Here is a 14,000-nt window from a genome sequence, read left to right as displayed (position 1 = left end):
AAATGTCACCCTATGATATTCACCAGAAATAAACATGAAATTAAATAGTCTTATTCATTCACCAATGAACCTAACATCTCTAAAATGGAATGTAAAGACCTCGGCGTTTATTTTGATAGCAAACTTAAATTTAATAAGCACATCGACTCACTCGTTAATAAGTCGTATAAAATGCCTAGTTATATTTTACATCAGTCGCAAGTACACTGGAATTTGCCTCGTCAAATTGGAATCCACAATATTAACTCTACATCCATAGTATAGCATTAAAAAAAATCTTGCCTCCAAATTCAACAATAACTTTAATAGTATATTTCTATCTTTACAGCAAAGGCGAGTAGCAGTAGCTGATTTAACAATTATCTATAGATTTTTTGTTAAAACATCGACTCTACCAAACTTTTGTCCCCAATTAATTTTAACATACCTTTGAGAGGTACCCGTCATACAGCTCTATTCCACACGCTTAATTATAAAACAAATGCAGAATCTCATTCCCCAATTAACCTTGTTCTTCATTTATGAACAAGGACAGCACACCTACCTGACGCCTGTGCTCTAAAGATTGCAATCTACCTGCTAAGATAAGAACATCTATCAAACGGACCGCCTTTTTCAAGGTTAAGGGTTTTAGTTGCGATTTGTACAGCGTTAGCAGTTTTTTACTGTTCCAGTATCTGCGGGCCCTGTACAGTACGCCGAGCTTCTGTGAGGTTAACTTGACTGGTCACTTACAGTTACAGTTACAGGATACATTATATATATAGATACTTTATATATTCAATCGACTTTTTTAACGACTCACTGACCAAATTTAAATGTTGCATCATGTCAATTATATGAACTGTTCAATGCGCATACATATACATACACACACTCAATATACACTCGTACACACACACATATACCTACCTATACACTACACACTTCACCTGGTAATTACTTAATATACATACCACATACAAGATATTACAAAGAAACACACCGTAGGTATCCAAAATGAAATATTTAACATCTGTAAATTGTTTCCCGACTGTAACAAATGTACAGCTTGTTTCTTTCTCTTCAAATACATAAATTATCAAACAACTCAATGTTTTTTTCGAAAACTCCGTGGTAGTAAAATATTAGCACTTACCTACATACAGAGTGGATGACACCCTATGTATAGTAATTAGACCATTCATTAATCAGAAAATAAATGTTGCTCTTAATGTCTCCATCTATATTTAGTAACTATGTCTGAATAGCAAGGAAATTTCTAACCATCCTCTATCCATATTATTCCCCTCCTCACTTCCATTAGCTCATTTCCCCATATTCTCAATTTGGGGTAGCCAAAGTTCCACTGTCTTCAGGCAAAACGAAAGGTATGTTTATTCCCCTTTTTTGTTTATTTTTGTCCATGCTAAGTGGACAGAAAACGTTTATCCGCTTGAATAATTTCGGGAGATCGCAAAATATATTACCGGAGAATGTCGGTAATTCAATCGTTTAGGTTTAAAGGGTAAAATCACAACACATTGTAGCGAACCCTTTTTTCGAATTTGTTGAATTTGTGTTTTCCTCGACTTTTACATATTCCTCAGACCAGTGAATTTGAGATAAAACAAAATGTCTGTATTTTTTGGGTATTATGATTTATTTATTAATTCTTCTTCTTTATTTTCTTGAGAATGTTGATTTTCAATCAAATAGTTTTTTATTACAATGACAAACAATGACAGTCAAATTATTATTTTTTTGCAATTTTCACCGTCCATCAATTTAGTTTAGGACATTTAAATTGAAAAGTTTAGTTCATAATACGATGTTATGTTAGGTAATATAGTGTTACACACGATAGCAATATAAAAATTACTAACTTGTTCGATTTAGATAATGTTTTGAGATTTTCACGACTAAAAATTGATATTATAATCATGATTTTTATTTAATTGTTCTTAAGGTGCATGTATTCAAGTTGGTATTATGTTTTCTTGACAGATATTTAATATTCCAAGGTTATATTTAAAAAATCATTTTATTTTTCTTTAATAACAAATGTTAATGGTAAGAACATAATTGATAACAGAGTAATAATTCATTCATATAACATTTCATATTATATTTATTTCAGAAGGTATTCAAATCATTATCATATTGACATATTGCCTGTTTTAAGGAAATAAATATGTGGTGGCTATCAAAATATTGAATTGAGTTTTTGTATTTTAGGTTATTGTCATAGAAAAAGTAGGCCAAATCTATGATAAACATATATGGATATTGAATATATACACAATGACATGTAATAAAAGTAAACACACATCACTCACAAACACACAAGATTATATTTTAAATGTATTATTTTCTCGTTTATGTAGATTATATTTTCATATTATAAAATGAAGGCCTCAGCACGGGCAAGCCACCCAGTGAGGCCAACATTACTGTAAAATTTTGAAATTTAAAAAATATTGTACCAAATAAAAAAATAATAAAAATTACAATGTGCGTCGAGAATAAGCTGCAAGTACTAGTACTATACATTACGGCCCAGGCAGCACTAGTTTCCAACTAGGCAGTGCATGTTCTAAGAAACTACTCATGATATTCATTTTTGTTGTTTGGTACGTAATATCAACTTTATTTTTTTTTCAAGTACAACGTATAATTTTTTTGTGCAGCTAATATACTTAAGGCGAATAGAAAAAAAAATGATATAATGAACACAGGCGCTAGGCGCTCGAAATAAAGTATTATATATGATTTAAAATTTTCACGGCCAAAAGTATTTTTGCTATTTGTTTTTGGGGTGTTATGCCGTGTTGCGCTAACTCTTTCTTTAGCCAATGTATTCAACACATCTGCCCTGATGATGGACACTATGACGTTGTCCGAAACGTTAGCTAAATAAGGAGTTAGCGCAACACGGCATATCACCGCAAAAACAAATTAAAAAAGTACCATATGACAATTTTTAATAATATGTCAAAATCCGTCCTTCCTAAATATTATAACTACTTTTCTATTTTTTGATCGAAGGATGACAATTTACACGGTTTCAGTTGTGAAGGGATTTCATAATGTATTTTGAGAATAATATATTTATAAGTTGGAACAGAAATGACATTTATGCCCTTACTTCTATTGTGATGTTTGTGTTCTATGGTTTTTATGTTGTTTTTATTTTTATGAACATACATTAAAATATTTTTATGTAATACTTTCAAACATAAAGTATATTGAATTCCTTGAAGAGAGTGTCGCTCGAAAATATGAAAACATTCTTTATAATAACACGTTAACTGGATTTCTGTGCTTTCAATAACGGTTTTAATATTGTTTTTTCTGCACCCCCCCACCCAATACAATAGTAGGCTATGATTGAGTTAAAAAGCCCATTATATGTAACCCCACCAAACGCAACCGTAGGCTATGATTGAGTTACAATGCCCATTATATGTACCCACTACCCAACGCAACTGTAGGCTATGATTGAGTTACATAGCCCATTATATGTACCCCCCACCCAATGCAACCGTAGGCTATGATTGAGTTACATAGCCCATTATATGTACCCCCCACCCAATGTAACCTTAGGTTATGGTTGAGTTACATGGCCGATACTATGAATTTTTTAAAGTCTTGTGTTTTAAAACTTCCCGCAATTACATAAATATATCAATCAGCGTACGCAATCATTTAGGTACATTTTCAATTTGGTGTTTCCATTCGAGTTTATTGTCAACTGTAACACCTAAACATTTAGGATGGGTTGTGTCACAGAAATTGAACAATTCATCAAATTTCAAAGTTATTTTTAAATTCTGTCAAGGTTCCATTCAAGTCCTGTTATTATTATTTTAGTTTTATGAAACAACTGGCCTATAATAATATAATAACTTGAATATAGCCTTCGCAGAACTCGAAATTCAACTTCTAAATTTGATGAATTGTTAAAATTCTATGAAACAACCCGTTCTTAATAAATTTAATGCACTTAAAGGTAGAATTATTATTTCCAAAGCTACAGTTAATTTTATCTAGTGTGGGTGGCGAGGTGGTTAGGGTCGGCTTGCAATAGTAGCGCTAAATGTTAGGTACTTGGTGATATGTTTAATGTAAGCAAAATGCTGTCCAACTTCTGTTTCACGTTATTCGTACCGGTGTTGTTGTAATGTAACTTATTTTATTATTTATATGTTTTTAAGTTGGTTCTCAAACTGTACTTAATGTGAGGTTAGAAAAAATTTAAAATAATGTACAGTAAATAATAACAGGTTCTTAGACTCGTTTCTTCCAAGGTCGATATTTCGTAATTTTTTCCAAGAGATGATAATTGAAGGACATAACATTTATGTAATATATGGCCGCGGTTGGCTACTGTTGCTGATGCTTGGGTTGATGATGATGCAAAAACATGCAATTTTGGTAGGGGTTTTTTTCCCTAACGATAAAATACAAGGCTTCGAAGTCTATAATATCTAGGTAACATTTAATAATAATAACAACAAATAATAGAAATAATGAAAAAACTGAATATATCAACACATTAACGGAACTAAACTAAATTTTAAACCATGTATAAAAAAATATACGAGAGAATTTCATGGACAAAGGCCATCATGCATAGATCATATCTGGTGTAATTCTAATGAAACTGAAAAAATAAAAACAATTATTTGGAAAAATAACATTACTGATCATCACACATGTATTGTAGCTTTTAAAACTGACAAAATAGATGTGAATAATTACTCCCGCAATAATTTCCCAAAAACTATTATTAATTACGAAAAATTACAACAAAACCTTAATATTGAAAATTGGGAAACTGTTCTATCCTCTAATAACACCGACTTATGTTCACTAAATTTTGAAGCAATCTTGAATAAGCACATCAAATCTTCCTCTTCCATTATAAAATACTCTCCAAAAACTAAATTTAAAAAATTAAAACCATGGATCACTCAAGGAATCATAATTTCAATTAGACATAAAGAAAAAATTTATAAAGAACATAAAAAGTTTCCAGAAAACTATAAACTATACGAATACTTTAAAAAATTCAGAAATAAACTATGCCACATTATTCGGAAAACCAAAGAAGATTTCTATAAAGAAAAAATCAATATTGCTGGCAACAACAATAAAAAGATATGGCAAACTATAAATGAAATTATCAATAAAAAACCAAAAAAATCTAACATAAACAAAATCACAGATATTGATAACAAACTTTACGATGTAAACACGGATCCAACGAAATGTGCAAATATTTTTAATAGTTATTTTGGGTCAGTTGGTGAAAAATTAGCACTCAAAATAAAAAAACACTGATAATAATGAAAAATTAGCACTTAAAATAAATAACACTGATAATAAAGATCTACCGTCACCATCCAATAATTGTAACAACTTGAGTCAATTTCAACGAACTAATGTTGATGAAATTAAACAAATTGTTAATGAATTAAAAGGTAATTCTTCCCCTGGTTTTGACAATATTTCTGTAGAAATACTTTAAAAAAATTCTGACTCACTCTGTAAACCATTGGCTCACATCATAAATACAAGTTTTGAAAATGGCAACTTTCCCTTTACCTACAAAAAAACTATTATTTCCCCAATTTTTAAATCTGGGGACCCCAATCTAAGTAGTAACTATAGGCCAATTTCTCTCACCTCAAACATTGCCAAAATATTTGAAAAAATTGTAAAAAAACAAATATTTAAATTTGTTAAAGAAAATAATATTTTAAATGCACATCAATATGGTTTTAGAGAAAATATGAGCACTCAAGATGCTATCGTTGACTTAACATCTGAAATTTATAAATCTTTAGATAATAAAAAAAAATGCATTGGAACATTTGTCGACTTAAGAAAAGCATTTGATAGTATATCACACTCTAATCTTATCTCGAAACTAGCGAAAATTGGTATAACTAACAATGCTTTAACGTGGATTGAAAATTACCTTTTTAATAGAGAGCAATTTGTAAAGTTAAATGGCTCTCTGAGTGATTCGCAGACCACAAATTTTGGCATCCCGCAGGGAACTGTTCTAGGTCCAATTCTTTTCATCATTTATGTCAACGATATTTTTAATCTCTCAATTATGTCTAAACTTATTTCATACGCTGACGACACAGCAATTTTAACTGAGGGATTAACTTGGAATGATACCCAAAAAACAGCAGAGTTAGATATAAACATACTAAAAAAATGGTTCGATAATAATTTGTTAACACTTAATACTGAAAAAACTTTTATAATACCTTTCACCATTAATAAAAATTCATTCCCTGATAATTTAAAGATAAGTATACACTCATGTAATTGTAATAGAATTTCAAATTTATGTAAACCTGACTGCTCTGTACTTACTGTTAAAACTAATGTAAAATATCTAGGTGTAATTATAGATAGTAACATAAAGTGGAAATTACAAATCAATGCAATAGTAGAAAGATTAAGAAAATTATTGTACATTTTTCTTAGAATACGAAACATACTAAATTTTAAATTATTAAGAACCATATATTTTTCACTAATTCAATCAGTATTACAATACGGAATTGTTGGTTGGGGTGGAGCATTCAAAACTTCTCTCTTACCTTTAGAAATCATCCAAAGAATATTAGTAAAAATAATTTTGAAAAAACCGTATGATTACCCCACAATTAGATTATTTCAAGAATTTAAAGTCCCTTCACTTCATATTATTTATAAAAAAATAACTCTTTTTCAAATACATAAAGATTGTTTCAACATTGACAACTTTAACTTTTTCGAACAGCAATAGACAAAGTATTCTTGGCTCTATAACTATCCCGCGCTGTAACACCACCACAGCCCAACAATTTTATAAATATTTTGGTGTCAAATGGTTTAACCAATTACCTCTTAACTTAAGATTGGAAATGAATTATAAAAAATTCAAAAGCTCAATAAAAGCACTATATCAATAGCATATTAAAATCGTTTATACTTAAAAAGACAATATAATCTCTCAATTATTATTATATTGAAATCCTTTTCTCTTATTTCTTATTCTTATCTCTTTCTTTCTTTTACATCCTTTTCTCTTTTCTATTTGATAAAATTTTGTTACATATAAAATTTTTATTTTGTTATATTAAAAAATAAAAATTCTTTTCACTATCATTACACTCTCTGAAAAAATATGTTAAATTACTATTTACACGCGTTTCTCCGCCTTTTTAACACGAGCATTTGCTCTAAAAAAAGGTGTATCACGATGTACTGTAATAAAAAGAAAATAATCTTAATGTAATGTAATAACATGTAATTGTAAATTTAATATTAAATATATATTTTAAACACCCATATGAGGTAAAAATTGTGAGGCACTTATGACGCCGTTCTGTTTGTATTAAGAACATTAACTTTAAATTCAGTAAATTTAAATGATTCACCACCTCATGGAAAATAAGAATCTAGAAGATTATAACAAAAAAAAACAATTGAAGGTATGAATGGGTAAGTAGGTACCTTTCTTTTGGACTGTGCCATCCTCTTGTCCCGGAGGTTCTCGGCCTCACCGGGCGGGCGCTCGCCCCACACGGCGATGGCGATGCGCGTGTAAGTGAACACCAGCACGGCCAGCGGCACCACGAACTGCAGCGCCATCAGTGCCATGGAGTAGTAGTACGACTGCGAGGGTAGTGGCCACTCCTCGCGGCAGATGCTCCTGCAAATTGAAATGCGATATGGTGAAAAACTTATAATTGTGTTTATTTACGTTACAATAAAAAGATCTGTATTTAGCTACACTGTTTATTACCAGAGGGTTGGTAATTCTCTGGTTGGAGAAGCTTGTTCCCTGTCAATATCATCTCACAAGTACTTATTACACTCTAGCGACATCTGACGGACTCTGGAGTAAGCTTTATGACTAGCGCCATCTATCGCTTAAATACTCAATCGTATTACCATACATCACACATAGGTACATGCTACTTCAAAAGTAATTACTTTAAACAGTATGTTTGACCGTTTGGCATTTCATCTCTCTGATTTTTTTTTGACTGTGCGTTCCGTTTCCATATTCGAAAATCTTTTGAATCTCAATTATTACTCAAAAAAGCCTTACCCTGATTAGATGGCTAACTTTGACTATGGTTCAGTTAAGATTAATTATTGAAGACACTATTAGTGATTCCTAAACGAAAATTTAAAACAGAAAAAGATTAGGACTAGAACCTAGGATCCTTGCCTTGCCGGGGCACTGCTCTACCAACTGAGCTAATGGGACCCTATCTCGTTCTGTCATATTTAACTATATCATACTTCGAATAAAAACTACCAACATTGTCTTCATTTTCTCACCGCACATTTTTATTTGCGACTATATTTATGTTTGATGGCAATATATAAAATAAAAAAAATAAGATATATTTATCTAAGACGCTGTCAAGATTTGGGATTTTAATTATTAAGTTATTTAAAAACATGTTGACTATAACTTTTTCAAGTGTGAACTCGTCGTATTTAGTCAGAATTTAAATATTATGGTACCGATCTGCCTGAAGAAAGTTTGACCAAAGAATTGTCATTGAGATAATGTCGTTCTTTGGACAAATTGAACAATTCTTTATTTGAAATAAAAAAGGTGTTACATAACGTATATGTTTTACAATTAAGTAGGCAGCTATTTTATTAGTTTTTGTAGTGTTGTAATTTTAGTTTTTAAATATTACTTAAAAGAATATTATTTTCAAATATATTTTTTGGACGCGAGGTCTCTCTAAGATTCCAAATTTCTTTTAGAGTATTGTCACGTCTTAAGAGGAAGCTACAAGCCAAACATGTGTATATTATTGGTACAGCTTATATTGTAGGTAATAGGAATTAAAATCGCTTGACAAACGCAGTCCAGAAACGTTCGATTTCAAGCACAAAACTGGTTTTTATTTATTTTATAAATAATTTTATAAGAAAGTAAAAAATTTAATCAAGTGAAACTGTCACAAATAATCTTAGCTATTATATTGTATTTTTAAGATCAAATATGATTTAAGATTTTCAAGATTTTCAAGAGTATTTTTGTTATTTGTTTTTGGGGTGTTATGCCCTGTTGCGCTAACTCCTTCTTTAGCCAACGTTTTGGACAGCATTGCAGTGTCCATCATCAGGGCAGATGTGGTATTTTGATAAAATTTTGTTAAAATAACACATCTGCCCTGATTATGGACACTGCAATGCTGTCCAAAACGTTGGCTAAAGAAGGAGTTAGCGCAACACGGCATAACACCCCAAAAACAATTAACAAAATTTTTCAAAAGTTGTTTTGTTTACGCGTTCTTACATTTCTATTGAAAAAATATTCTTTTTGTAGTTTACAATTATATTTTTTATTGAGTAATTTTGGTTACTATTGCCGACTATTGGGTGTTTTCGTACCACAATAGTAGACACAATGATTAAAATTCCATTAAATTATGATGTATATCATTTATTTGTAGACGGCCGTATGAGCGTATAATAAAATAAAAATAAAAACATAAAAATCAAATGACCATTATAGAAAACGCTCATAATCGTATATTAGAAAAGTGTATAATGTGGTAATGAAATATAAATAATCCCCTTCGTGATAAGACCACAATCATTTTATACGACTTTGAAACTTGTATTTTTGCAATAATTATTACACTGCGTTATCTCAAACCGTGTCGAATCAGGAATAATTTCATTATTAGGTCGTTCCGTAGGCGGTGATCTGGAATTCTGATACAGGTTTTATTGATCGAGATAGAACTCGTATCAACTTCTGCGTAGGAGGGTGTTTACTGTAAAATTCGCATTACGGTTATAAACATAATTTGTTTATTTCATATTTGCAATATGGTATCGTATTCATGCGATGTTACCCTGAAACGTTGGCAATAAATTAGTGAAGATAACCATTTATAAATAGATATTTATAACCGTAAGCTTATATTATTGAGCGGGGTGATGTGTATCAGGAATTTATGGTACAAAGGTATTCACATTCAATACTCGTTACAACAGACACTGTGAAACTATTATTAATGAGTAATCGATAGTAATTTATTTTTAGGCATGTCATTGTGCGCGAAGCCAGTGGTTAATTCTCTCGCTCTTGCATAATATCCTAACTTTCTATTGTAGGTATTAACTAGGGTGTAGGGGAAACGGGAAACCAGGGCGGGACAGGAAGGGGCAGTACGGACGACATAGATGCGTGACCTTCGCACACAGCTTTCAGTTGCTGATTTGCTGCTGTTATTATGAGAGTGCGCTTAGTACGGATTTTATTGAAGGTTGGTGAAAAAGCTTGTAAATTCTAATATTGTTGAAAATAATATTCATCACCTTGCTACCAACTTCTAGGAGAGTTTATACATTATTCTAAAGTACTTTTGGTACTCTAATTAGAATTGAATGATAAATTGAATTGTTTCTTGAATTGATTTCTGATTTTTTTAATGTTTCCTGAATTGATTCTTGAAAACAATCTTGTTTTGAAACACATTTTTTCAATGGTTATGTACAAAACATTTAATTGCCTGCTCGTTCAATTACCATCTGAAGTACAACTTACCATAATAGATGTTCGTTCTAATGTACTCAAAAAGATACCACCTAGGTACTGTGTTGGTTGTGGAAGATGTAATATAGCTACTACATTACATTTATGTTAAAAGAAGTAGTCAAGGACGCCCGTGGAAGACTCGGTACGATCATGTGACGCAAATACTTGAGTCGGGTCTTGTCATGACTTGAGTCAGAAAAACGGAAGAGTATGTAAGAAAATATGAAGCAAGGAGTTTGTGCCGAGAAAAAGGGTTGTATCTGCGGCTTCTGTGTCTAAGATACTTGATGTTGTTAAAAATATGGCTATGTTCATTTATCAAGATATGTATTATTAATTGAACTTGGGAATAAAAAAAATTCAAGGCATTGGTTTCCGATGAAGTGCCAACAGAAATATGGAATTAAAAAGGAAATTATAAGTCTCTCACAGTTTGAGTAAGAGATAAGTAATTATAATTTTGATAGTAAATACTTTGTTTGAAAACCATTTTAAAGGTTTATAAAAAAAAATTAACACAAACCGGTTTCTGAAAAAAAACACACACATTAAAAAAATTTCTGCATACAGTATGTATTGTAAAATACATACTTACGTATGTATTTATATCTACGAATAGCCCTGAGGAAGGGTCAGGCTGAAGGGAAACTTTTTAATGTTTTATTTTGTTTAATATACAAAATAAAGTAGTTTTTTTAAACAAAGAAATCAATGTTATCAGAGACGAATCGGCAAAGTCACTGGAGACCAAAATTTAATTACCATTTTTTACTTCAAATACTGTCAGGCCTCACTGGTTAATCAATCAAGTACGTCCCTTAACACACTGTATAATAACATGTACAGAGAATGCTCCAAAACAATCTGGATCGAGATCTAAAGATGATCTCAAGATCAATAGAAGCATTCTTGTATTGCCTAAAATATATCCTAATCACGTCTTTCTTATTGGATTTACATTATACAAAGTCTTGCTTCTCAATCTTTATCATACCGAGGGATTGGGAATCTCATTTAGGAAGATAAATTCTAAGCTAATCCATGTATGTTGTACCGCCCAAAATAAAACTTGTTTTTCCTCTTCTAAACACGCTCATTAAAGAACAAAGATATTTATTATTGAAAATAATTATCTAAGAAATTAATTAATTGCTCATTAAAGTTCACAAATATATATTAATCAATATATTACCGGATTTAATAATGGGATATCCAATTACATGTGTCCCAATTATGTCCTCTGCATGCGAACGGTATCCAAACTTCTCCAATAAACAATAAACCGTGTTAACCAGTGACGTCCCAGTCTATGTACTAGCCCAGCCTGTATAATATCTGCCTGCACGAACTATAAACAGTTGATCAAATGCATTGTACATATAGTTTTGTATCAGTAATCGACAAACCGGTGGATGAAATCTGTTAATAATATAATAATAATTTGATTATTGTAATGACTAGTCCGTGGTTAGTAACAAGATAGCTCTTCAGGTGATTTTTCATAAAAAACGGCGTTATAAATTATCCAATTATTATTAATATGAAATGATTGTAATATATTATGTTTTTTAATAAATAAATAATTAAAGTGTGTCACAGTGAACCACTACATCAAAATAAACGCAAAACATTTAACCTTTGAATTTGAGAAATAAATAATAAAATTAACTCAAGTAAGCACCTAGACCAGAGGTCTCCAAACTTTTTGTCCCGTAGACCACTTACATATTTTTTACACACTTACAGACACACAGACACACAGACACACACACACACACACACAAACACATACACAAACACTGACACATACATTACACACACACCTATATAGTACACACGTCACCTGGTCATAAACATACCATTTAGCAGACATTACAAGGAAACATATCATAGGTACCCAACATGAAGTATCTTATTCCTGTATATCGTTTTATCTCTGTAAATCATATACTGTTTGTTTCTATAATTTAAATTAAATAAAAAATAAAAATAACAACTAGAAAAGTTACTATACATTGCTCTGTACTACTACTTAAGTATTTATACTGAACTTTTGTTATTATACACAGTTATTGAACTCCTTTGCACAACATAAATCTCTACGATAACTTGTATTGTACCTGCTTATTATGTTATGTAAAATTAACTTATTATTGTTCTTCTGAAAAACTTTCCGATAACAATGTTTACATGTAAAAATCTTCAATGCGTGAGTAAAATAAAATATTTTTCCATAAAATATTATGTATGTGAACAACTACAATTGGTAGTAGCATTTAGTTCAACCACTCGGATATTTTGAGATTTTTTTGTCAAGTCACTTTAAATGACCTCACAGATGCATGATTTATTTAGATATATTCCCGGTTAGCAATAATTTTTTACAACAGATTCAATGATTTTGAACGTACGCCAAAATACTGTTTTTGAAAGCAAACGAAAGTCCTTTTAAGATTTTAATATTACAAACGGATTAGTGCAATTAAAACTATAAAATTTCGAGGAATTTTACGACGATTGTTAGACAAGACATTACGGCAGAAGAAATACTTAGAAAAAAACATGTGTAATATTCAAAAGAATACAAACAAATTACACAAAAGAAGAATTCTTGACAGACCTTATACTCCAAAATGAAGACATTAAGATAATGGCAGATCAAGTTCCGAACATATTTCAAGTGAAAGCTATCACCGACAACAAAAGAAACAAATCACACAATATAATTGTTTTGTCGCTAACAGATTGTTTTTTCTTGTAAACTGTAAAAATAATTGCTTCATAAATATGTTACTAAATAACGTAGGTATTTAATTACACAAACATACTATAAAGGTTACTATCCCATCACTTTTAATTAATTTCATATTAAATTATATTAAAAAAAATAATAACTTTGTCAAATCTATCGCAAACATACGATGATTTTTTGAAATATTTTACAATTATTCTGAAGAGTTTATCGTAAACTTTTAAATGCAAATACAAAGTGTGGTGTTTCTTCTTTATAATGTTGCTTATATACATACGAAACCAAGCGCGAGCCGAGCCACGAGTTATGGTAAAGAAACCGCAAGCAGCGTTTCGCGCTTACGCATACGCACCATAACACGACTTTTATGAGTTCGTTTTAGTTTGTGTCGTAAAACCCACAAAAAGACTCCTTTGTACTAAAAGGCACTCAAATACCCGAGGGTTTAAAATTATATCAAAGGCTAAATTGTTTAACGTGTGTTGCTAAAACACGTTTCATTACAATTTAATGTGGGACATCGCACAATGAACAGTGATAAGGTAATCTCCACAACCACACATAAATAATTCACAGTTGCCCACTATTCGGTCTAATTCCTAACTTATTCCCAGAATAATTTAACTGTGTGGAAAATTACTTTCACACTTTGAATTTTGCATATTAAATCCATTTTTT

At 30.8% G+C, this 14,000-nt stretch overlaps 1 protein-coding gene across 1 annotated transcript in view; it reads right to left on the bottom strand.

Moving 5' to 3' along the window:
* The window catches only part of LOC149423124 (RYamide receptor-like), a 105,859-nt gene that overhangs the window by 71,490 nt on the left and 20,369 nt on the right, over positions 1-14,000 (bottom strand). The window contains exon 2 of the mRNA XM_089633049.1: positions 7,504-7,702. Within this exon, the coding sequence (XP_089489175.1) occupies positions 7,504-7,702 (199 nt within the window). The remainder of the gene's footprint in view (positions 1-7,503; positions 7,703-14,000) is intronic.

This window comes from Hesperophylax consimilis, chromosome 6 (genome assembly GCF_061612785.1).
Source record: "Hesperophylax consimilis isolate HC1 chromosome 6, BYU_Hcon_1.0, whole genome shotgun sequence".
NCBI lineage: Eukaryota > Metazoa > Arthropoda > Insecta > Trichoptera > Limnephilidae > Hesperophylax > Hesperophylax consimilis.
Note: the sequence above shows the minus strand (reverse complement) of the source record. Positions and strands in the feature narration are given on the sequence as shown.